This window comes from Heterocephalus glaber, unplaced genomic scaffold, assembly GCF_053883595.1.
Source record: "Heterocephalus glaber isolate CG9 unplaced genomic scaffold, H.glaber_assembly_v1.0 deba00001561, whole genome shotgun sequence".
Lineage (NCBI taxonomy): Eukaryota > Metazoa > Chordata > Mammalia > Rodentia > Bathyergidae > Heterocephalus > Heterocephalus glaber.
Window position 1 is genome coordinate 13542161 of NW_028258349.1, and position 25377 is coordinate 13567537.

The window sequence follows — 25377 nt, forward strand, 5'->3', positions numbered from 1 at the left end:
ATACACTTGACTTATAACTCATTACATTTTCTTTCATCTTAGTTTTTCTTCTTTACTTTGTAATAAACAAATTGTATAAAATTTGAGATTGAACTTTTACTTGATTTATTTCTTTCATTTTTATTGAGGTTTTCTTGGGGGTGGGGGTAGTGGAGACTGAATCCAGAACCTTCACACTGAACTATATCCTGAGTCCTTTTTAAATTTTTTATTTTGAGACAGAGTCTTGCTAAGTTGTTAAATTCCACAGGGTGGGCTAGAACTTGTAGTTCCCCTGCCTCAGCCTCACAGCATGCTGGGATTATAGGTGTGGACTGCTATGCACTACTATGTCCAACTTATTGAGATAATTTTTTAAGTTATTCTCTGAATGTTGAAAATGAATGCCAAAAATTTTGGTATATACTTTTTATTATGATTTACTATAATTCTTTCTTCTCAGGCTTTTTTTTTTGTATTGACCTTCAAGTGATTTCTGGAGGGGATATTTTCATTTTCACATGGAAGTTGTTTTGGTTTTCTGATACATTTTTCATCACTGTATTTCAGGGAGAGAGTATATTATTTCAGCATTTGGATATACATTATTATCTATTCACAAGGAGATATTTTTCATCCTTAGTCATGCTCTACTCATTTAGCACTTTCTTTTTTTTGGGTACCGGGGATCGAACTTGGGTCCTTGCCCCTGCACTTTCAAATCTGCTTAAGCTGGGCCAGGGATTTAGCTCAGTGGTACCACACCTGCCTTGCAAGCACAGGTCTTGAGTTCAATCCCTGTTACCAAAAACAACCAAAAAACAAATTTTCTTAAACTATTCCTTCCTTATAAATCTTTTCATTCTTTTTCTTGTACTCCTGGCATTCTTCCTCTAGACTCCTTCAGTGTGTAGTTGTTTCTCTTATTTCTCCCCTGAGATTACCCAAATGCTTACAATTCTGTGACATTTTTCAGTAGCATGTAATTCTAGAACATCCCTGAAAACTCATTGACATATTCTTCTGGAAATTACCCAAATGATCACTCTTCTCTAAAACGGAAAATAAGAAGAGACCTGAGAAAAGATATGATGGTATAAAACAATTAGAATGTTTGTAGAATGGGAAATTAATGAGAAACATTTCAGCAAAGGTAATAAACACTCAGGATTTTGATTTGAAAAACAACAAAATGTTCACATGGGTATGCATAAGAGGTGATGTCTGTAGTTTTTATGGAGAAATATACATGGATGAAAATGAAGTATAAATAGTTGCTTTTATTTGTTTATATTAAGTGTTAAAACTGATACAGAAAAGACTACTTTTAATCCCTGTAGTGAAGTGTGGTAAATGAGAATTATAGAAACATTGTCAATAACAGTTCCAAATGGTATTGCTGATTTTAGTGTTTCTTTAAGTATTCATCTCTAATTGACAAATGTAGCATTTAAATAAATCTATGAGACATTTATTTTTTGATAACCAGGAAAACAAAACTTTTATTTCTTTTAGATTTGGAGTCAAGGTATGAAAAAGTCAGCTATGGAAAAGTGCACCTTTTTAGAAAACATTCATCGGTTACTCTGCATCAAAGAATTAATAACAGTGAGAAATCCTTTGAATGTGACAGATGTGGGAAGGCCTTTACTCGTCACACAGACCTTATAGTACATCAGAGAATTCATACTGGTGAGAAACCCTATGAATGTAAACAATGTGGAAAAGCCTTTAATCGTGCATCCAACCTGCTACAACATCAGAAAATTCATACTGGCGAAAAACCCTATAAATGTGAGGAATGTGGGATGACCTTTAGTCGTAATATAGATCTTAGAGTTCATCAGAGGATTCATACTGGTGAGAAACCCTATCAATGCAAAGAGTGTGGAAAGGCCTTTAGTCGTGCCTCATACCTAACTCAACATAGAAAAGTTCATACTGGTGAGAAATCTTATGTATGTCATGAATGTGGGAAGGCCTTTAGTAAAGGTGGAAAACTTAAAATACATCAAAGAATTCATACTGGTGAGAAACCCTATGAATGTAAGGCATGTGGGAAGACCTTTAGTCAGGCCTCTCACCTTGTGCAGCATGACAGAATTCATACTGGTGAAAAACCCTATGAATGTCATGAATGTGGAATGACCTTTAGTCGTGGAATAGATCTTAGAGTACATCATAGAATTCATACTGGTGAGAAACCTTGTAAATGTAAAGAATGTGGGAAAGCCTTTAGTTGTACCTCAAATCTTGTACAACATGAGAGAATTCATACTGGCAAGAAGCCTTATGAGTGTGAAGAATGTGGAATGACTTTTAGTCGTATTTATCAACTCATTCCTCATCAGAGAATGCACACTGGTGTGAAACCCTTTGAATGTAAAGAATGTGGGAAGGCCTTTAGTCGCACCTCAGCACTTATTCAACATGAGAGAATGCATACTGGTGAGAAGCCCTATAAATGTAAAGACTGTGGAAAGGCCTTTATTCATGGTGGTAGCCTTAAGATACATCAGAAAATTCATACTGGTGAAAAACCCTATGAATGTAAAGAATGTGGGAAGGCCTTTCGTCGTACCTCAGACCTTGTTAGGCATGAAAGAATTCATACTGGTGAAAAACCCTATAAATGTCAGGAGTGTTGGAAGGCCTTTGGTCATATTGAAAGCCTTCGAATGCATCATAGACTTCATACTGGTGAGAAACCCTATGAATGTAAGGAGTGTGGGAAGTCTTTTAAGAGTAGCCATCAACTTACTGTACATCAGAGAATCCACACCGGTGAAAAACCCTATGAATGTAAGGAGTGTGGGAAGGCCTTTAGTGTATATACACGACTTACTCGACATCAGAGTATTCACAGTGGTGAGAAGCCTTTTCAGTGTAACAAATGTGGGAAATTCTTTAGGCTTAATTCAAGTCTTAAAGTACATCAAAGAATTCATACTAGAGAAAAACCTTACCAGTGAAAGAGCTTTGGAAAGTGCCATATATAATAGGTAATATACAACTCATCAATGTATTTATAACATTGATAAACAATATGAAAAGAATGTGGGAATGCTTTTAAATATGGTTCAGTTCTTATAAGACGTTAGTTTACATTGTGAAAGCTCCACAGACTATACATTATATTTAGAGTTGTTATGATTCAAATATTCATATTTAGAGAATTTCTAGTGTATTTTTATGTGATATAAGAAAACCTTCATTCTTCTCAATCATTGATTATCAGTATATTCACATTTGAGGAAAATTCAGAGAATGTAGAGATGTCTTTGTTTTTTATGTTTTTATTTATGAAAGCTTTCTGGCCCTGTTAATTATTATTAACTTTGAGCAAATTCATACCACTGAAAATTCCTACTGACCTAACAAGTACAGAAAAAATAATGTGATTGCCATTCTATGCTTTAGAGTGTATATGACATTGGGAAAGATAGTTATCCTTCTGGGAGTGTTCTGCAAGTGATGATAACTGTACCTACATTATAGTGCTGTACAGAAATGTAGAAAATTTGGAACCCTTTCTCATATATCATTTCTATTCAGTAAGTATTATATACTATTTTTAATATTATATTGCTATTAACAAATTATTATGAGTCTATAAGTATGATAATTTTAGAAAAGCTTCATGTAATTGCTTATATTTTTTAAGTTTTAAATTATTTCTGATTAAAATCTAGTAGAATGTAAAAAAAAGATTTAAAATACAAATTTTTTGGTTGGATTTTTGTTTTTTTGCTGTTTTTTTTTTATGGTACTGAAGATTGAAACCAGTTGCACTGAGCTTACATTTCCAGGCCCTTTTAAGTTACCATATATATATTTTTTTTTTTTAATTTTTTTTTTGTATCTGGGATTAAACTCATGACCTTGTGCTTGCAAGGCAGACAGTGGAACCACTGAGCTAAATCCCTGGCCCATTTCATTTTATATATTTTTTTAGTGTTACTGGGGATTAAACCCAGGGAATTCACACCAAGCTACATCTCCAACCCTTTAAAATTTTTATTTTATTTTATTTTTTGAGACAGAGTTTCATTAAGTCATTAAGTTTTCCAGGCTAGGCTAGAATTTGTGGTCCTCCTGCTTCAACCTGCCAGAGTGCTGGGAATACAGCCAGGCACCACCATACCCTGCTTAAAACATGAGTTTTATTTGGGTACTGGCACAATCATACTTGCATATTACTCTAGCTGAGTTGAATAGTTTAGAACAGAGACTGTATGGCTTATAAAGCCAAACAATTTGCTCTCTGTGGTTAAAAACAGCCACCTTTACTGCGCTTGCCTCACAAGCATAAGGTTGTGACTTCGAGTCACAGTACCAAAAAAAAAATAGCCATCTTCTGTTTTAGAACAATATTCCCATAATTGTTTCATGACTTTGGATTTTCAAATAGTACAAGATAAATATCATTGAATGTTCCATATTCTAGATTTTAAAAATTATTTTCCATGTGGATCATTTATTTTGGGGTTTTTTTTTTCTTTAATTCTTTTATTGGTACATTTTAGGTATACAACACAATTATATTTCTCATTGGGAACTTGTACCTTTATATGATGCACCTTGTTTCTTATTTTTTCCCCATTCTTAGCCCTCCCTTCACCCCCTCCACCCTTCCCTATTTACAAAGACTTTATTTCCATTTTTTCCATTTCTCAGCATTTTTTCCTTTCCCTTCTTTCCTTTCCCTTCTTTCCTTTCCCCTGCCCCTCCCACTACCCCTACCCCTTTGGACCTTTTCTTCCTATTTTGCATTATCAATTATTCATTCTAATCATTGGTACATTTTAGGTATACAATACAATGATGTTCATCATTGGAAATTTGCACCTTTACATAATCTCTCTTGGTTCTTATTTTTCATCCTTACCCAGCCCTCCCTTCAACCCCTCCATTCCTCCCTATTTATAAAGATTTTGTTCCTATTTTTCCATTTTCTCATAATAATTCCATTCCCTTCTTTCCTTTCCCCTACCCCTCCCACTCCCATTTGCCCCTTTTCTTCCTATTTCACATTACCTATTATACATTTTAGTCCTTATTTACACTTTCAGTTTCTCACACCAGAGAAACTATTTGGTATTTATACATGTGAGTCCTATTTATTTCACTTAAGAGTATCGCCTCAATGTGCATCCACTTAGCTATAAATGTCTCTAATTTCTCATTTTTTATGGCTGAATAGTACTCCATTTTATTAAAAAACCACATTTTCTTTATCTAGTCTCCAGCTGATGGGCATTTGGGCTGTTTCCAAGTTTTAGCTATCACAAACTGTGCTGCTGTGAACATGGGTGCACATAATATCACTGCGGTATGATTCTTTTAATTCTTGGGGGAAGATCCCCAGCACTGGAATAGCAGGGTCAAATGGGACTTCCAGTACTAGTTCTTTGAGGTATCTCCATTCAGATTTCCACAGTGGTTGCACCAGTCTACACTCCCACCAACAATGGAGCAGGGTTCCTCTTTCCCCACAGCCCCGCCAGCATTTGTTATTGGTTGATTTCAGGGTAGCAGCCATTCTTTCTGGAGTGAGGTGGACTCTCAGCATTGTTTTCATTTGTATCTCTCGAATGACCAGTGATGTTGAACATTATTTCATGTATTTATTTGCTATTTCTACTTCTTTGAGGAATGTCTGTTCATTTCAGATGCCCATTTTCGGATTGGGTCTTTAAATTTGAGAGGTCTGCTCTTTTTAAGTTCTTTACAGATTTGAGATAGTAGACCTTTGTCTGAGGAAAAGCAGGTGAAGATTTTTTCCCATATTGTGGGTTGTCTCTTCACACTGCTGGTGGTTTCTCTTGCTGGGCAGAAGCTTCTTAATAAGAAGAGATCCCACTTGTTGATTGTTTGTGCTAGTTCACAGGAAACTGAGGTTTTGTTCATAAAATCTTTTCCTACACCGATATCTTCAAGAGTTCTACCTAACCTCTGTTCCAACTGGTTCAGCGTTTCTATTTTAATATTTAGATCTTTAATCCATTTTGATTTTAGTTTAGTGCATGGCAAGAGATACAGGTCTAGTTTTAATCTTTGGCAAGTTGAAATGCAATTTTTCCAGCACCATTTATTTAAGAGGCTATCTTTCCTTCAATGAGGGTGTTTGGCTCCTTTATCGAAGATGAAATGGCTGAGTGTGTCTCAGGCATTGTTTCTGCATCTTCTGATCTGTTCCACTAGTCCTCAGGTCTGTTTCTTTGCCAGTACCATGCTGTTTTTATCACAGTAGCTTTGTAGTAGAGTTGCAGGTTGGGGACTGTGATACTCCCTGCCATGTCTCTGTTACCTACAATTGCTTTGGCTATTCTGGGTCTCTTCTTGTTCCAAATGAATTTTTGGATTTTTTTCTCAAGGTCCATGAAGGATGCTGCTGGGATCTCAATTGGAATTGCATTGAATCTATATAACAGTTTTGGAAGTATGGCCATTTTCACTATATTAATCCTTCCTACCCAGGAGCAGGGGATGTCTGTCCATTTTCTGATATCATCTTCAATCTCTCTTTTCAGAGTGCTATAGTTTTCAGAGAAGAGGTCTTTGATTTCTTTCGTTAGGATGATTCCTGGGTATTTCAGTTTTTTGGATGCTATTGTGAAAGGAATTATTTGCCCTATTTCTCTGTCAGTGAGTCTGTCATTCGTGTAGAGGAAAGCTATTGATTTTTGTGTGTTGACCTTGTAACCAGCTGCTTGACTGAATTTGGTTATTAAGTCTAGAAGACTTTTGGTGGAGTTCTTGGGGTCTTCTATATACAGTATCATGTCATCCGCGAATAATGACAATTTGACTTCTTCATTTCCTATCTTTCTTCCTTTTATTTCTTTCTCTTGTCTAATTGCCGTGGCTAATGTTTCCAAAACTATATTGAACAAGAGTGGTGATAGTGGACATCCTTGTCTTGTTCCTGATTTTAGTGGGAAGGATTTCAGTTTTTGACCATTTAGTATGATATTGGCTGTTGGTTTTTCATAGATGGCTTTTATCAGTTTGAGGTAGAGCCCATCTGTTCCAATTTTTTGTAGGGTTTTTATCATAAATGCATGTTGGATTTTGTCAAATGTTTTTTCTGTGTCTATGGAGATAATCATATGGTTTTTGTCCTTGGCTGTATTGATATAGTGTATTACATTGATTTGTGTATGTTGAACCATCCCTGCATCCCTGGGATGAATCCCACTTGATCAGGGTGTATGATCTTCTTGATGATCTTATGCATTCTATTTGCTAGTATCTTAGTAAGGATTTTTGCGTCTATGTTCATTAGTGAGATTGGCCTATAGTTCTCCTTTTCATTTGGGTCTTTCTCTGCTTTGGGGATCAAGGTGATGCTTGCTTCCAGGAATGAATTGGGAGTATTGCTTCCCTTTCAATTTCATTGAAGAGTTTAAACAGTAGTGGCAGTAGTTCCTCTCTAAATGTCTTTTAGAATTCAGCAGTGAAGCCATCAGGGCCTGGGCTTTTCTTAGTTGATAAGTTTTTAATTAGGTTTTCAATTTCATTGGTTGATATTGGATCGTTTAGAATTTTTAGGTCTTCTTTCAACTTTGGTAATTCATATATATCTAGGAATCTGTCCATTTCTTCTGTGTTTTCCATCTTATTGGTGTATAGGTTCTGGAAGTAGGTATTGATGATCCTCTGTATTTCTGCTGAGTCTGTTGTAATTTCACCCTTTTCATTCCTAATTGCATGGATTTGGGCCTTTTCTTTCCTTTTTCTGATAAAGTTGGCTAAAGGTTTGTCAATTTTGTTGATTCTTTCGAAGAACTAATTCTTGGCTTCATTGATTTTTTTGTATCATTCTCTTAGTCTCCATTGCATTGATTTCTCCTCTGATCTTTATAATTTCCTCCTTTGTATGAGCTTTGGGTTTGTCCTGCTCTTCTTTTTCTAGAAGCTTGAGGTTCAGCATCAGGTTGTTTAATTGGACTCGTTCTGTTTTCCTAATATGTGTATTCACTGCTATGAATTTCCCTTGTAAGACTGCTTTCATTGTTTCCCATAGATTCTGATATGTTGTATTGTAATTGTCATTTAATTGAAGGAACTGTCTGATTTCTTCTTCAATTTCCTCTGTGACCCTTTGGTTATTCAGAAGTTTGTTGTTCAAGTTCCACATGTTTATAAAACTTTTCCAGTTTCTTTTGCTGTGGATCTCCAATTTCATCGCACTATGGTGTAATAATATACAGGGGATAACTTCAATTCCTTTGCACTTACTTAAACATGTTCTGTGTGTGAGTATGTGGTCTGTTTTGGAGAATGACCCATGTGTAGCTGAGAAGAATGTATATTCTGATTTTGTGGGGTGGAACACGCTGTAAACATCTGTTAAGTTCATTTGTTCAGGAGTTCGATTGAGTTCTAGCATTTCATTACTTATTTTGTGTCTAGTTGATCTATGTATTTGTGACAGTGGGGTGTCCCTCACTACAATTGTATTAGTGCATATATGACTTTTCATGTCCGTTAGTATTTGTTTTATATAGTTGGGTGCACTAGTGTTTGGTGCATAGATATTTATGATTGTCATCTCTTCCTCTTGGATCGTTCCCCTTACAAGGATGTAGTGTCCTTCTTCATCTCTCTTAATCAGTGTTAGTTTGAAATCTACTTGATCTGCAAAGAGGATAGCTACTCCTGCTTTTTTTCAGGTTCCCGTCGCATGGAGTATTGTTTTCCACCCTTTAACTTTCAGTCTGTGAGTTTCATTTTGAATTATGTGTGTTTCTTGTATGCAGTATATTGTTGGATTTTGCTTCTTGACCCATTCTGCCAGCCTATTTCTTTTGACTGGTGAATTGAGACCATTAACATTAATGGTTATAACTGAAATGTATTGACTTGTCATTGCCATGACTTTTTCTTTTTGTTGGGTTCTCCCCCTTTACATTTAATTTCTTGTCATGCCAGATGGGTTCATTTTGCTTCCTGGGGTTGTGATCCTCCATGTCTGTTCCTAGGATATTGTGTAAAATTTTTTGGAGTGCTGGTTTGGTATTCATGCAGTTCCTAAGGTGCCCTTTGTCATGAAAGTATCTTATTTCTCCATCAATTTTGAAAGATAGTTTTGCAGGGTACATCAATCTGGGTTGGAGGCTGTTTTCTTTTAGGGCTTGGAATATAACACTCCAAGCTCTTCTTGCCTTGATGGTTTGTGTTGAGAAGTCTGCTGTGATTCTGATGGGCTTTCCTTTGTATGTGATTTGTTTCTTTTCTCTAACTGCTTGTAGAACTTTGTTCTTCTGTTGGATTTCTGGAGTCTTAACAATTATATACCTATGTGTAGATTTTTTTTGATCAAGGCTATTTGGGGTCCTATATGCCTCACTTATCTGTATGTCAAGTTCTTTTTCCCTGCTTAGGAAGTTTTCTGCCATTACTTCTGTGAAGAGTTTTTTATGTCATCTGCACTCTTTCCTGTTTCTTCTTTGACTCCAATCAGTCTTATGTTATTCTTCTTTGCATCATCTAGCAGCTGCTGGATTGATTTCTCATGTTCCCTTATAATTGTGAAGCAATTTTTCTTTTCCTGGTCATTAATTGCAATCTTATCTTCTATATCTGAAATTCTGTCCTCACATTGGCTCATTCTGCTGTGTAGACTTTCAGTGGAGTTTTTCATCTCCTGGAAATCTATTTGCATCTGTTTTATGGATTCCATTTGTTTCCTATGTTGGGATTCCATCATGTTCCTCAGCTCCTCTCTAGATTTATTAATCATGTCTTGCACTAGGAGCACAATCTCTGCTGTTATCTGAGAAATGATTTCTGATTTCATTTTTTCCAGATCCCCTTTTGTTGCCAGTTCAGTGGGTCCAGGTGGTTTAGTATCGGAGTGTTTCATCTCATTTCCCTTTGGGGTTGCTTTAGGTGATCTGGAGGTCTAGTTTTGAGACTTATTTACGTGTTTTCTCATTTTGACTGGGGGGGCAGTGGGGGTGCTGTTGGTGCCTGTGCGGCTCACCTCCTCTGAGCTGGGAGAGGTGGGACAGGGGCCAGGAGCAGTGGTAGGAATGGTGGTCTGGAAGCCCCTTCCTCTGGGCTGGGAGCGGCGGGCTGGATGGTGGTCCAAAAGCCCTTTCCTCTGGACTGGGAGTGGCAGGACAGATGGTGGCCCCTTTCTCTGGGCTGGGAGCGGCGGGAGAGATCGTGGCCTGGAAGCCCCTTCCTCTGGACCAGGAGCAGTGGGATGGTGGCTCAGAAGCCCCTACCTCTGGGCCAGGAGTGGTGGGACAGACCGTGGCCCAAGAGCCCTTTCCTCTGGGCTGGGAGTGGCAGGACAGATGGTGGCCAGGAAGCCCTTTCCTCTGGGCCGGGAATGGGGGCCAGGAATGGCGGGCCGGATGGTGGCCCAGAAGCCCTTTTGTTTTGGGGTTTTTTTTGTTGTTGTTCTTGTTGTTTTTTGGTACTGGGGATCGAACTCAGAACCTTGCACTTGGGAGGCAGGCGCTGGAACCACTGAGCTAAATCCCCAGCCCTGGAGCATTTATTTTTTGTGGCTGTTCTCTTTCTCCTTGTTTGTTTTTGTGTTGCTGGGGATCAAGTCCAGTGTCTCATACATGGTACACAAGTACAGTACTCAACCAGTGAGCTGTACCCCCGGCCCTTTATCGTATTCTTCTGTCCCTAATAGTTTCAGTAAATCTAAGTTAAGGAAAGGTGAATTACCCAATGCTGTATAAATTAAAACATACATAATGTTGGGTTTCTCCAGTACAAATTGAATATTCCTAATCTAAAACTATGAAATTTGAAATGCTTCAAAATCTGAAACTTTTGAGTGCCAGCATAATGATAGAAGTAGAAAATTCCACACCTGACCTCACTTAAGGGCAGGGATACATTCTGAGAAATACATCATTAGACAATTTTGTTTCCATGGAAACATCATACAGTATACTTACACAAACTAAGAGAGCTATGACATAACAAGGCAAAATAATCTTACAAGACCACCATTGTATATGTGGCCCATTGTAGATCAAAACATTTTTATGTGTTACATGATTGTAGTGTATAAAACTACTTTCAGGGTATGTTTATGTGGTAGATATGAAAACAAATAAATTTTTGTTTACACTTGGGCCTCATCCTCAAGATATTACATTATACATGTGCATATATTCTAGAAATTAAAAAATCCAAAATCTGAAACATTTCTGGTCACAAGCATTTAGGATAAGGCATATTGGATCCTGTATTATTGATGCTCTATGTTATGGGTTGGTTATAAAAGTAACTATTTGCTGCCTGCTGCACAAGTGCAAGGACCCAAGTCTGATCCCTGGTACCAAAAAGTAAAAAATAAAAAAATAAAATAAAATAAGTAACTATTTGATTTCTCCATTATAGATACCCACTTTACACTTATTAATCTGAATGCCAATATTTTGTCACTTTTTTTGAAGTTGCTGTAATGTATATATTCTAATTTGAATAGAAATCAATGTAGAATTTAGGGCCTATTCAGAAAAATGCCTTATGAGATAAGATCCAAAAAATGGTGAATGTTTTAAAATGTTTTTAAAAATTTATTGTGGTAAAAGACACATTGCTATTAATCCTGCTATTAATCCCCCTCATATCTAACACACTTATTCCATTGTTCTTGTGACTTTCTATAGCAGTTATAGAGCTCTTTTGTAAGTTCCTTAGTTGTGCTATCATGGTTGCCTGGACATCTTTAATCAATTCCAAACATTTAACTTTCATGATCATTTTGACTTTGAGGAAGAGCCAGATCTGATGAATAAGGTGAATAAGGACACAATGTAATTTTTTTTTTTTTTTAGTTTTTTGAGACAGGGCTTCACTGTGTAGTTTAGGTTGGCCTTGAACTCACTATGTACCTCAGGCTGGCCTCAAATTCATGGCGATCTTCCTGCCTCAGCCCCCTGAGTACTGGGATTACAGTCATGTATCACCCCACCCAAACAGACTGGAATTTTTGTATGCAACAGAAACTGCTATAAATATTTTGAATTGGTTCAGGGCATCAATACAGCAACAAAAGGACACTCAAGAAAGAAATTTCCAAAACTGCTTCAGAAAGTGGCAAGAATAATAGGATAAATGTGTTCAAAGCAAGGGAGAGTACTTTGAGGGTGGTTATGGCAATGTGTCTTTTCCTGTAATAATTTTTTAAATTTTTATTTAAACATTAATCATAATTTTTTTTTTTTGTACTGGGGATTGAACTCGGGTCCTTGCACTTGTGCAGCAGGTGGTGAAACCACTGAGCTAAATCCCCGGCTCATCATAATTTTTTATCATACCACGTGTATCAGATCTTTGGAATGTTGTCAATCCTCTATTCATGGGCAAGTTAGTACTGTTTAAAAGATTATTTTCTGTGACAGGCAATGAATACATTAAGAAGTTTAGTGACTTGGAACTAAAATAATCTTTAATGCTTTAAAGGTCTCACTATGTAGTTCAGGCTGGCCCTGAACTCACTGTGTAAGCCCAGGCCGGCCTCAAACTCATGGCAGTCCTCCTGCCTTGGCCTCTTAAGTGCTGGGATTACAGATGGGTGCCACCATGTTCTGCTAATGCTTTAAATTTTTCTGCTAAAGAATATTAACTTCAAATAGACATTGGTAAGTCTGGTCTAAGCATAGAAAATTAAAATACATTATCTACCAACTGAAAATAAAGATCTACCAGAAGAGCTGTGAAACTTAAAAGCACTGATCTAGAGTATTCAGGATGTAAGTCTTCTAGTTTAATTATAAATCTTGATACATGACAAAATCATTAATCCACCTGTGATACAAGGTCACCATCTATGGCACATGGGCATGTTTTGGAAATAAAATTTTATTGAAACAGCTATATTTATTTACCTATTGTCTCACTTCAAGAGTAGAGTATTTTTAACAGACAATATATGACCCACAAACCCAAATTATTTACTTTTTGGCCTTTTAAGAAAAGTTTGTAATCTGCGGTTAGATTTATCAGGGTGCATGTGTGCATGCACATGTGTGTGTATATGTGTATATGTGTGTATGATGTTTTGTTTTTTGGGTTTTTTTAGACAGGGTCTTGCTGTGTAGTTCTGGCTGGCCTTGAACTTGCTATATAGCCCGGGCTGGCCTGGAACTCACGATGAATACTGGAATTACAGGTGTGTGCCAGCACACCCAGATAGATTTATTAATTTTTCTAATGTTTAAGAAAAGCTGAATTACAGTAACTGATTTCTTTACTACTAAAAGACATGGTTGGGTTTTTTTCTATTGTAGTTGTTTTTTGTTTTTATCTTTTCAATTTTGACATTTTCTAAATCAGGATATTACTTATAATTGGTAACTACTTTTAATCACTTCCAGCTAGATGACCATCAAAAGTTACTCATTTGAAATATTTTCACTGTATTTTCTGTAAATCTCAAGAAAGTGCCAGAAAACATATTAGTTTTGTTGAAATAGTATTTTGTTTTGTTTTGTTTTGGTACTGGGGATCGAATTTGTGCTTGCGCAGCAGGCGGCAAAACCACTGAGCTAAACCCCCGGTCCGAAATAGTGTGTTTTAATGAGGTAGAATTTAGTCTGGTTAGAGTCTAGACTCTGAAATAATTAGTACCTTTTGAGTAAGAATGATTAAGGAAAATCACAAATTACACATTGTCAGTCAGCCATCTATGATGTCAATATCATTGTCCATCATAATTAATATTTTAGCAGATTAGAGTCCAATAACACAAAACAGAATAATTTGAGTTCTATAGTAAAACACATCATTGCAATAGGTTGTCCATATATTGTATAACCAATATGGTCCTTATATGGACAACAATAGGTACCATATATTCATGTTAAATATAGGGACCTAGACCTTTGCGCCTCCAGGAACACAATTAATACTTGATGGTACTTCTGCAAAGGCTTCCATGCTTAAACAAGTTTATGAAATAATGACTATTAAATCTTGACTTTGGAACAATGTAAAGTTCCCATTAGTCAAACAAATGAATAAAAAGTCTTATACTAGAGAATATTTAAGATTGTTACCAAGGAATCCTCATTCCTAATACCTATTAACATCTTTGAGAAGAGTTGCCACGTGTAAAGGAGATGACTGTAGGGTTCGGATTTTCAGTCATTTCAGTGATTAGCCATGATTGGTTCACAGCTCATATCCTGACCATCCTGACTTCTAATTAGCCTCTTTTTTCTGAATGTAGGTCTGCTATTTTTCTACAAAATGAAAAAAAATTTTTTTTTGTATGGAGGATCGAACTTAGGACCTTGTGCTTGTGAGGCATGCACAGCACCACTGAGCTAAATCCCCGGCCCTAAAATGAAATATTTTTTGAGACTAATCTTATTATTTTATTTTGTTCCTTTCTGTTCTGTGGTGCTGCAATACTAATCCAGGGCCTCAAACGTAGTAGACAAGTCCCCAGCCTCTCAGCATAATTTTTACATGATTAACTTCATGCTATTTAAATCCTTTTTGATTTTTCAATTGAAAAGTATACAATAATTTAAAACTTTTACTTTTATAAAAACTGAATAACTTTGCTTCTATTTTCTACTGCTTGTAAACATTAATTTGATTGTTCAGGCATGTTATAAACATGTTCAGGTTTGATACATGTAACCAACTTATTCACTTTTGTAACATTTGACCACTCAATTAAAATTGAAATTATATTCTGTATTTCTCCTTCTGGTGTGTGTTTCTATTTTTCTAGTCACTAGAAAGTTAAATATTTTTCTCATATTTTATTAGCCAATCATTATTGTTATTTTCTTAGATATGTTTTTTGCCCATTCATTATTTTCCTTTTTCTTTTTTGGTACCAGGGATCGAACTCGGGTCCTTGCACTTGTGCAGCAGGCAGTGAAACCACAGAGCTAAATCCCCGGCCCCTCATTATTTTCCTTTTGATTTATAAGTGTTTTTAAAACTCATGTTCAGGATTTAAATCCTTTGCTTGTTCATATGATATCTTCATTTTTTCCAGACTTATAATTTATGCTGTTTTATTGTATTCAGTCACCCTCATTGCCAACATTTAAAATTTCAATATGTTTTCAGTCTTAACAAAAACTTTTATTATTTCTAGTCATAATTTTACCAAACCATTGGTTTTCTAAGTAATCAGGCAAATTATCTGCCTGATTAAAATGAAAACTCCTTTTCTAACATTTTATATTGACTGTTTCTTTAATTTTGAAATATCTTTAGCTATATTTTGTGCTCATGACAATACTAGGCCATTAGGCTTTTTCTTTAATGGAAATTACATCAATGTTTCACATTAATCTAATGTTTTCTTTTGGTTCAGGGTAAATATACGTAAGTAGTTACATGCATTAGAAATGCCTCTTTTTTCTAAAGGTCATTTCAATATTTGTTGCTATAGCTGCATATTATGCTATTTTAATTTATTGATATCCTAATTAATAATGACTATTAGTATGTTTGCAGTATGTGATGATTATAATTATCACAGGGAGTTGGCACATGTACATAATACATTTTAATTATTGTTGTTTTTTTTTCCCCACCCTTCCCCTCCTTCTCTGATCCTTCCAACACTGGTCCCCTTCCCATTTGCAAAAAGCTCTATTTTCATCAAATATTGACTTCTTGATTTTTAAACATCCTTAGAATAAACCCTGGTTAGCCATGGTATAATATTCATTTAGTACCTACTCAGTTACAGTAGTTAATAATTTTTTTAAAGGATGTTTACATTTATATTTGTCAGATTATATTCTAATTTCCTTTGTATTATATTTTTCATGTTTGATATTGCAGTTATCAGTTTTTTAAAAATGTGATAGAACTTGTCTTTGAAAACTTTTGGATCTCTTTCTATTTTTTGTTTGTTTTGTTTTTAATGATAGATTTTTAGTCACCTTAAAGGAAGCACCTTTTTTTATATGAGCACCTAAGTAAAAATAAAGTATCATTAACATGTTTGACAATACTTATTGGGACACCAGAGCTCCTCTGGAAGGGCATGAATTGCCTTTTCCTTTTTTTTTAGACTGGCCATGAATTCACTGTGTAGCCCAGGCTGGCCTCAAACTCGTGGAAGTTTTCCTGCTTTAGCCTCCCAAGTGGTGGGATTACATGTGTTACCATGCCTGGCTGAGCATGAGTTGCTTGGATACTTCTTAACCACATTAACTAGTATTGACAGATTCTTTTGTGTGTGAGTTTTTAGAGATAGTGTATAACAATATTCACTAATTAGAAATTCTCACCAATTTAGGAATATTTATAAATACTAATGTTTGTGGTTTGTTTAAAGTCAAGTTTTAATCTATCAATTACTACTTCATTAAACATTTAGGGATGGGTATGATGGCACATGCCTGTAATCCTAGCACTAGGGAGGCCAAGGCAGGAAGATAGCCGCTAGTTCAAGGCCAGCCTGGGCTATATAATGAGTTAAAGACCAGCCTGAACTACATGGCGAGACCCTGTCTCAAAAAAATGTTCTTTTAGTAATCAGCATTTCTATAAATACTTGCTCTGTTATACAACTAATAGACCAGATCTTAAAGATTTAATAAATCTCTTTACTGACCAACTGCAAACCTAAGGTCTTTGAACATCTGCTGAAAATCAGTAACTTGTTCTCATCCTGTCTTACCCCTCCTTCTAAGTCTACCATTAGGACTGGCAATTCTGTGGCCCTGCCAGGAGGGACAGATTGTAGTCAGTAGCAAGCATGAAAAAAAATCCTTGCTAAGGGTAGGGGGATTGAAAATAATAGAGGGGCCAGGAGCGGTAGCTTAGATGTAGAGTGCTTGGTTAGCATGGGTGCCCTTACCCCCCACACACACACACACAAGGGAAGGGAGGATCCTTGTGGCAAACAGTCAAGGAATGCTAGAGGTCCATAAAAAATTCAAGGAATAAGGTAAAAAGGGAGAGTCTTGGCAAACGCCTACACGTTCCTAGTGATGTGGAAAGCTGTACACAAGCACATGGCTATTGCTGCTCAAGAGAAAATTGAGAGGGCCCTAGTGAGCTACTCATTCCTGATTAACCATGAGACTTCAGAAATACAAAAAGTAAAAATTATGCTGTCTTGTCAACTCAGATTTTGAAAGCATTCCTTAAGCCATGTAGAGCTCCTACTGCAAAAATGGGGGACTTACTGTGTTACAATAACTAAGTAAAACCTCTGATCAATATTTAATTAAGCTTTCCCGATCGAGAGATAATCCCTAGACAAGCAGGTTTAAAAACAAAAATAATTTTAAAAATAAATGATACAGGGGCCGGGGATTTAGCTCAGTGGTTTCGCCACCTGCTGCGCAAGCACAAGGACCTGAGTTTGATCCCCGGTACCAAAAACCAAAACCAAAAAAAAAAAAAAAATGACACAGGCTGGGGATTTAGCTCAGTGGTTCCACTGCCTGCTTCACAAGTGCAAGGTCCCGAGTTCGATCCCTGGTACCAAAAAAAAAAAATTTAAAAAAAAGATACATCAGAGTCTGCACAATGTGATAAAACCAGCCTCTACTGAATTAGCCCAGGCAACTCAAAACAAACAGAAGCAAAGATTGGCATCCAAGGGAAAGAAAGCCAGAATCCAGAGTAACTATGATGTATTTTGTACAATGTCTTGTTTTCATTGTTTATAAAAATTTTAAGACTTTCAAAATGGGAACAAAGTCAATAGAAACCATTTTTGAAAGGGCTCAAGATTGGACTTAGAGGACAAAGATTTAAAAACACCTATTGCAAATATGTTCAAAAATCTAAAGGAAACCTGCTGAACAATGAAAGACATGTATCATATGGTAGCACATCTCTATAATTCTAGCTGCTTAGGAGGCTGAGGGAGAAGGATTGCAAGTTCAAGGCCAGCCTGGGCAATTTAGACTGAAAGTTTAAAAAGTGAAGACTGAGGATGTAGCTCAGTAATAAAGTGCCCTGGTTTCGGGCCGAGGATTTGGCTCAGTGGTGCTGCCACCTACCTCACAAGCGCAAGGTCCTGAGTTCAGTCCCTGGTAACAAAAAAACCAAAAACCAAACCAAAACAAAAAGGGCCGGGGATTTAGCTCAGTGGTTCCGGTGCTTGCCTCGAAAGCGCAAGGTCCTGAGTTGGATCCCTAGTACCCCAAAAAAACCAAAAAACAAAAAAAGTGCTCTGGTTTCAATCCTCAGTTCTGGAAGGGAGGGAGGGAGGGAGGATGGCAGTAAGACAACAAGGAATATCAATAAAGAGACAAATTATGAGAAGCTGGAAATTCTGGAGGTAAACACTAAAATCAAATTGAAATTATTAGTAGAGTGGCTCAATAGATTTGCATTATCCAAAGACTCAGTGAACAAGAAGACAAATCAGGAAAGATTATCCAAATTGAAGAACAGAATGAGAAAATAAAGAGAAATTAACAGGGTGTTAGAAATCTGTGGCACACTGACATGAGCTGAATCCTGTACTCCAGAAATTCTTATCTTGAAATCTTAACCTCTAGTACCCCAGAATGTCACTGTATTTGGACCCGAGCAGTTGTTAAAGGGGTAATGGTGTTAAGATTAGGTCGTTTAAAGTGGGCCCACTCTAAATATGATGATGAGCTTATAAGAAAAGGAAATTTGGACAAAGACATTATGATATGATTTTAATAAGATAAATTAAGATATATATAAATACACCTTCAACCCCATTGCCTGGCACAGAGTGCCTAAAAAATTTGGAGTCTGTAGAATAACATGTCTTTTGTATGCCAGTGAGTTGATGGTGGCAGATAGCCCCTACATAGCCTCAGGATGGGGACTGGGAGCTAGAAGGATCAAGACATGATAGATGTTGAAAGTTCCAGCATCTAGGGAGGAGAGAGGTTAAAAGTTAAATTGGTCATCAGCAACAAGTGATGTAACCAATTATGCCTATGTGATGAAACCACTATCAAATTCAAAAAGACTGACTTCAGAGTTTCTGTATTGCTGAACATGTGGAGATACCTGGAGGGTGGTGTGCCCAGAGTATGGAGGCTCTGTGGCCCTTCTGTCATACCTTATCCTGAACATCTCTTCTACCTTATTGCTCACCTGGATCCTTTGTAATGTTTATAATAAATGAGTAAATGTAAAAAAGTGTTTCTCTGGGTTCTGTAACCAATTCTAACAAACACTTGAGTCAGAAGAGGTGATCATAGGAACTTGGTGTATAAGCTGGTCAATCAGGAATACAGGTCCACTTAGGTTGGATATGTAATGTCCCCCAAATGCCCATGCTTTAAAGGCTTGCTCCCCAGACAGTGATGTTATTGGTAGGTGGTGGAACCTTTAATAGGTGGGGCCTAGTGGGAGGTTTTAGGTCATGGGGAGTGTGCCCTCAAAGAGGATTGTGGGACACCAGTCCCTTCTGTTTTCTAGCTGCCATGAGATGAGCAGCTTTGCTCTACCACGTGTTCTCTGCCATAATCTGCCCCAAGACCAAAAGCAACAGGGCCAACCAACTGTGAACTGAAACCTCTGAAACTGTGAGCTAAAATAAAGCTTTCTTAAAGATGGATTATCTCAAGGATTGTTATACTAACAGAGCTAACATAAATTCACAAAGTGGGACTGGCAACTGACATCTGAAGGGAAGGGCAGTCTCCTAGCACTGAACCCTCAATCTGCGGGATCTGATAGTACCTCCAGGTTGATAGTATCAGAATTAAATTATAAGACACCCAGCTGAATCTGCTGTCAAGAGTGTTGAATTGAATGATGTAAGGACTAGCAAAAATACTTTGTTTTTACCCATATCTCTGTAGACAAATACAGAGAAAAAACCAGATGAAGATAGAACAACATGGCCATCTATAAATCATGAGAGACTTAAGAAGATACCATTACACCTGGGCATGGTTGCACATGCCTGTAATCCCTGAACTTGAGAGGGTAAGCTAGGAGGATTGTGAGGGATGGAAGAAGGAAAGAAAAAGAAGAAAAATATACCTACCCTGCTGACACATTGATCTTGGACTTCCAATCTTCAGAACTGTCAGAAAACAGATTTCTGTTATTTAAACCTCTCAGTTTTTGATATGTGGTTATGGTATCCCTTTGCAAACTAATACAGACACTATTTTTTTCAGACACTATTAATTATACTAACATAAACATAGTTGCATAAGGACCAAAAAAACAAGGGTGAAAGGGCAGAAAAAATATTTGAATAATGATGACAAAAACCTCCCAAATTTGATGAAAACATGCTATACATCCAGATGGCCCAAAAAGCTCCAAGTAGTATAACCACAAAGATATATTCACCTGGACATGTGGACAAACTGTTGAAAGATGAGAAAATCAATTCATCATCAATACGAAACCATAATAATAACAGATACAAGAAACAATACAGGCAGCCGGTCCCAGCACCCGAAAAGAAGCTCCCCGCCTCCATCCCAGGCTCCTAGGGCAGAAAAGCTCAGCTTGTCCCAGCACCTGGAAGGACGCTCCCTGCCTCCATCCCAGGCTCCTAGGGCAGAGAAGCTCAGCCGGTTCCAGCACCCACCTGGAAGGAAGCTCCCCTGCCGCCATCCCAGGCTCCTAGACCAGAGAAGCTCAGCCGGTCCAAGCACCTGGAAGGAAGCTCTCCGCCTCCATCCCAGGCTCCTAGGGCAGAGAAGCTCAGCCAGTCCCAGCACCCAGAAGGAAGCTCCCCTGCTGCCATCCCAAGCTCCTAGGGCAGAGAAGCTCAGCCGGTCCCAGCACCTGGAAGGAAGCTCCCCGCCTCCATCCCAGGCTCCTAGGGCAGAGAAGGTGAGCCGCATGGGTGCCAGAAGCACCCCCCCACACCCGGGGAAATGAGAAAACACATAAACAAGCCTCAAAAACAGAGTTCCAGATCACCTACAGCAACCCCAAAGGGAAACGAGATGGAACAATCTGATACTCAACCACCTGGACTTTCTGAACTGGCAACAAAAGAGGATCTGGGAAAAATGAAATCAGAAATAATTACTCAGATAACAGCAAAGATTTTGCTCATGGTGCAAGACATGATTAATAAATCTAGAGAGGACACAGATAAAAAAATAGAGGATCTGAGGAGCATGATGGAATCCCAACATAGGAAACAAATGGAATCCATAAAACATATACAAACAGATTTCCAAGAGATTAAAAACTCCATCGAAAGTCTGCGCAGCAGAATGAACCAATGTGAGGATAGAATTTCACATATAGAAGATAAGATTGCAATTAGTGAGGAGGAAAAGAAAAATTGCTTTAAAATTGTAAGGGAACACAAGAAATCAATCCAGCAGCTGCTAGACGATGCAAAGAAGAATAACATAAGACTGATTGGAGTCAATGAAGAAAGAGGAGAGAGTGCAGATGACATAAAAAAGCTTCACAAGTGATGGCAGAAAACTTCCCAAGGAAGGGAAAAGAACGTGACATACAGATAAGTGAGGCATATAGGACTCCAGCTAGCCTTAATCAAAAAAAATCTACACATAGGCATATAATAGTTAGCATTCCAGAAATCCAACAGAAGAACAAAATTCTACAAGCAGTGAGAGAAAAGAAACAAATCACATACAAAGGAAAGCCCATTAGAATCACAGCAGACTTCTCAATGCAAACCCTCAAGGCAAGAAGAGCTTGGAGTGATGTATTTCAAGCCCTAAAGGAAAACAGCCTCCAACCCAGATTGATGTACCCTGCAAAACTATCTTTCAAAATTGATGGAGAAATAAGATACTTTCATGATAAAGAGCACCTCAGGAACTTCATGAATACCAAACCGGCACTCCAAAAAATTCTAGACAATACCCTAGAAAAAGACAATGAGGATCACAACCCCAGGAACCCCAGCAGAATGAATCCACTGGGCGTGACAAATTAAATGCAAAGGGGGAGAGTCCAACAAAAAGAAAAAGTCATGACAAGCCTTTTAAAACTTTTAACTTCATCTCCCTAATGAGTGTATAATTCAATCTTGTTATTGTACTGATTAGTATTTTTCTGATTCTAGAGTTGCACACCATTCCTTGTGCTACACCGGCTATTTATCATCTTCTTATGTCTACATTTTAATTGGGTTGTCTATTAATGAGCTCTAAGAATTCTTTATATATTCTGGTCATAGGTTATATGCATTGTAAATATGGTCTGTTTAAGGACTACTTTTCATTTTAATGATGTCATTTAAAGTTCTAAATTTTGATGGAATCTCATTTATCAATTTTTTTCTTTTATATATCATGTTTTTTGTATCCTAGGCAGTTCTTGCCTACCCTGAATTCATAAATATTTTCCCTTATAGTTTCTTCTTAAAGTTTTATACTTTTAGGCTTCTTATTTAGGTTCATAGGTCCCTTCAAGTTATTTTCATGTATGGAAAAAAAGGGTTGAGGTTAATTTTTTATATATGGATACCAGGTGTTCTAGTGTGTTTGCTGAAAACACTGTCTCTTCCTCGGCTCTTGAATTGAGTTTATATTCTACAAAATGCTAATGTTAAATAATCTTTCCAAATTCAATGGACCATATATGTGTAGTTCTATTTCTAGATTCTCTGTTTTATTCCAATGATCTATATGTCTTTCCTTACACCAACACTGCCTTGATTACTGTAGCTTTAGAAGAAGTCTTAAAATTAGGTACTAAACATCTTCCAACACTGTTTTCATTTTTAACTTTTCTAGGTCCTTTGTACTGCTACATAACTTTTAAATTTCAATATCCAATTCTTCATTTATAGCAAGCATACACAGACCTGAATTTTTATATATACCTTGTGTTTTCTAATCCTGCTAAATTCAAGTACAAGTTCTAGGGGCTCCTAGAGAGGAGTATTCTTAGTATTTTCTCTGAAGATGATCATTTCATCTACATAGAAAGATTTTGCTTCTGCCGTGCCAATCCTATCCTAGTTGTGTCATTTTATTGCCAGACTATTTTGGTGGGGACTAGGTTTCAAAGTTTAATGGACAGATAAAGAGTCAGCATATCTGCCCTTGTTCCCCACCTTAAGGAGAAAGCATTGTATCTTCTCCATTCATATAAGGCATCCTCGCTGGAAGTATGGAGTACATGTCTTTAATCTGTTGAGAAGTTTCTGTTCTACTTCTAGTCTCCTGATAGCTTTTACCATGAACAGCTGTAGAATTTAGTCCAATACTTTTTCTCCAACTAGTGACAGGATCATATGGCTTTTTCCTTTCCTCTGTTAAAATGATGACTTTTGGGGGTGGATCTTCCAATGCTGACCCAACACTGCCATCCCTATAACAAAACCACTTTCTACATCCTGCCAGATCTGACTTTTAATAGTTTGTTTTGTTAAATAAATTTCTATCTATGTTCATACTTTTTTCTTCTATTATCTTTATCCAGTTTTAGGATTAGCACAATGTTGAGTTCCTAAAATGAGGGGAGAGGTGTTCCTTTTTTCTGCTTTAATTGTTTGATATAATTTATCAGATAAAATGTTTATGAGCCTGCTGTTGTCACATAGGTAGGTTTTCAAGCTAGGAATATACTTTCTTTAGTAGGTGCTATTCAAATTTTATATTTCCTCCAGAGTTAGTTTCATTAATTTGTCTTCCAAGTTACTTCTTAGAAGTTGTCAAATTTATTTCAAAAAAGATTTTTGTAATATGCTTTCTGTATCCTTTTAAATTCTGTAAAATCTGTGGTAATGTCTCCTAGATCTTAATATTGTAATTTAAAAAATGTATAACTGATATTGTGTAACAGGAAGAAAAGGTCTAAAAGAGCAGGGGAATTGTGAGGGGTAAGCGAAGGAAAAAAGGGAAAGGAAAAAATATGAGAAGAGAAAAAAATGGAAACAAGGTCTTTGCAAATAGGGAAGGGTGGAGGGGGTGAAGGGAGGGCAAGGGAAGGGGGAAAAAAAATAAGAACCAAGAGACTCATGTAATGGTACACCAGCCCAATGATGAATGTAACTGTATTTTATACCTAAAATGTACCAAAATGTACCAATAAAGTTAATGGGGAAAAAAAAAAGAAACAATGCAGGCCACAAAGCAATGGAATGACATACTCAAAGTATTAAAGGAACAAAAATGTCAATCAAAAATTATATATCCCGAAAAAAATGACTTTCAAAAGAAGATGAAATAAAATTCCCAGATTGAGAGAATTTATTTCCAACAATAAAAAAGGAAGATTTGTGCTCGCTTTGGCAGCACATATACTAAGGATTTCAGGCTCAAGTGACATTGGACAAAGCTCACATCACATAAAAACAAATAGCACAAGTAAACATAATTGTGAAAGTCTAAATATGCATTTTATAGTCTAAACTGGTTTAAAAGATGATTGCACAAACAACTCAAAAAAGTGGAAAAATACATAAATGATGGAGATAGAAAATTATGTAGCCACTTTGGGAAGGAGCTTGGTAGTTTCTTTAAAAGTGAAATATTAAATGGAAAGCCATGTCCCCACAATCACTTATGTATAAATGTTTAAACAGCATTATTCATAATAGCCAAAAAGTGGAAACAATCTTTGTGCCCATCAACTTGTGAATGGATAAATGTGCTAACCCATATGATGGAATGCTATTCAGCAGTAAAGAGGAACAAAGTACTGGTAAGAGCTACAGTATGGATAAATGTCAAACATTATTCTAAGTGAATGACACCAGACACATAAGACCACATACTGTAGAATTCCATATGTATTAAATGTTCAGAATAAGCCAATCTAGAGACAATAGACTCATGATTGCCTTGGGCAGAGGATGGAAACAGTGGCTGCCAATGATCATGAACCATTTTTTGAGGTAATGGCAATGTCCTAATATTTTATCTTGATAATGGTTACACATCTGTTTATATTTACTAAAACTCATTGAATGGTACACTTACAGTGGATCAGTTTTATCCCATGTAAATTATACCTCAATCTGCTAAAAAGATTGATCTAGAATAGAGTAATAAAGAAGGCTAAATAAAATGGATTTGCAAAAATATATCATGTACCAGTCTGGGTCCAATCACACCAAACCTTAGGTCAAACAGAGGTTTATTCATTTTGTTTGTTTGTTTTTTGTCAGTGCTGGGGATTAAACCCAAGGCCTCACACGTGCTAGACAAATGCTCTACCACTGAGCTATATCCCCAGCCTATAGGCTCCTCCAACTTCAAATCTGCTTCTGTTGGGCTCTTATGCCTTCTCTAAGCTCTGGGCATGTTTCCTGGACTCTTTTTTTTTTTCAAGCTTTTCCACATTGTCAACTCCAAGTATTCCCTTTGGACTTGTAGATGCCTCTTCTGAGATCTGACTCCTGCTCCAAGGTTTATTGCCAGTACTCCTAGGCTTTTGATCTCCTGAGTTCCCAAGCCTTTTCCTGGAATCCGACACCTCCCTCAGGACTCTGCCTTATGCCCAAATCTTCTAAGTCCCTTTTTC

General features: G+C 36.9%; 1 protein-coding gene across 1 annotated transcript in view; it reads left to right on the forward strand.

Moving 5' to 3' along the window:
- LOC110343861 (uncharacterized) overlaps nucleotides 1-24937 on the forward strand; it is a 63121-nt gene extending 38184 nt beyond the window's left edge. Inside the window, exon 7 of the mRNA XM_087190852.1 lies at nucleotides 1495-24937. Within this exon, the coding sequence (XP_087046978.1) occupies nucleotides 1495-2951 (1457 nt within the window). The 3' untranslated portion in view covers nucleotides 2952-24937. The remainder of the gene's footprint in view (nucleotides 1-1494) is intronic.
- Nucleotides 24938-25377: the final 440 nt, after the last annotated feature.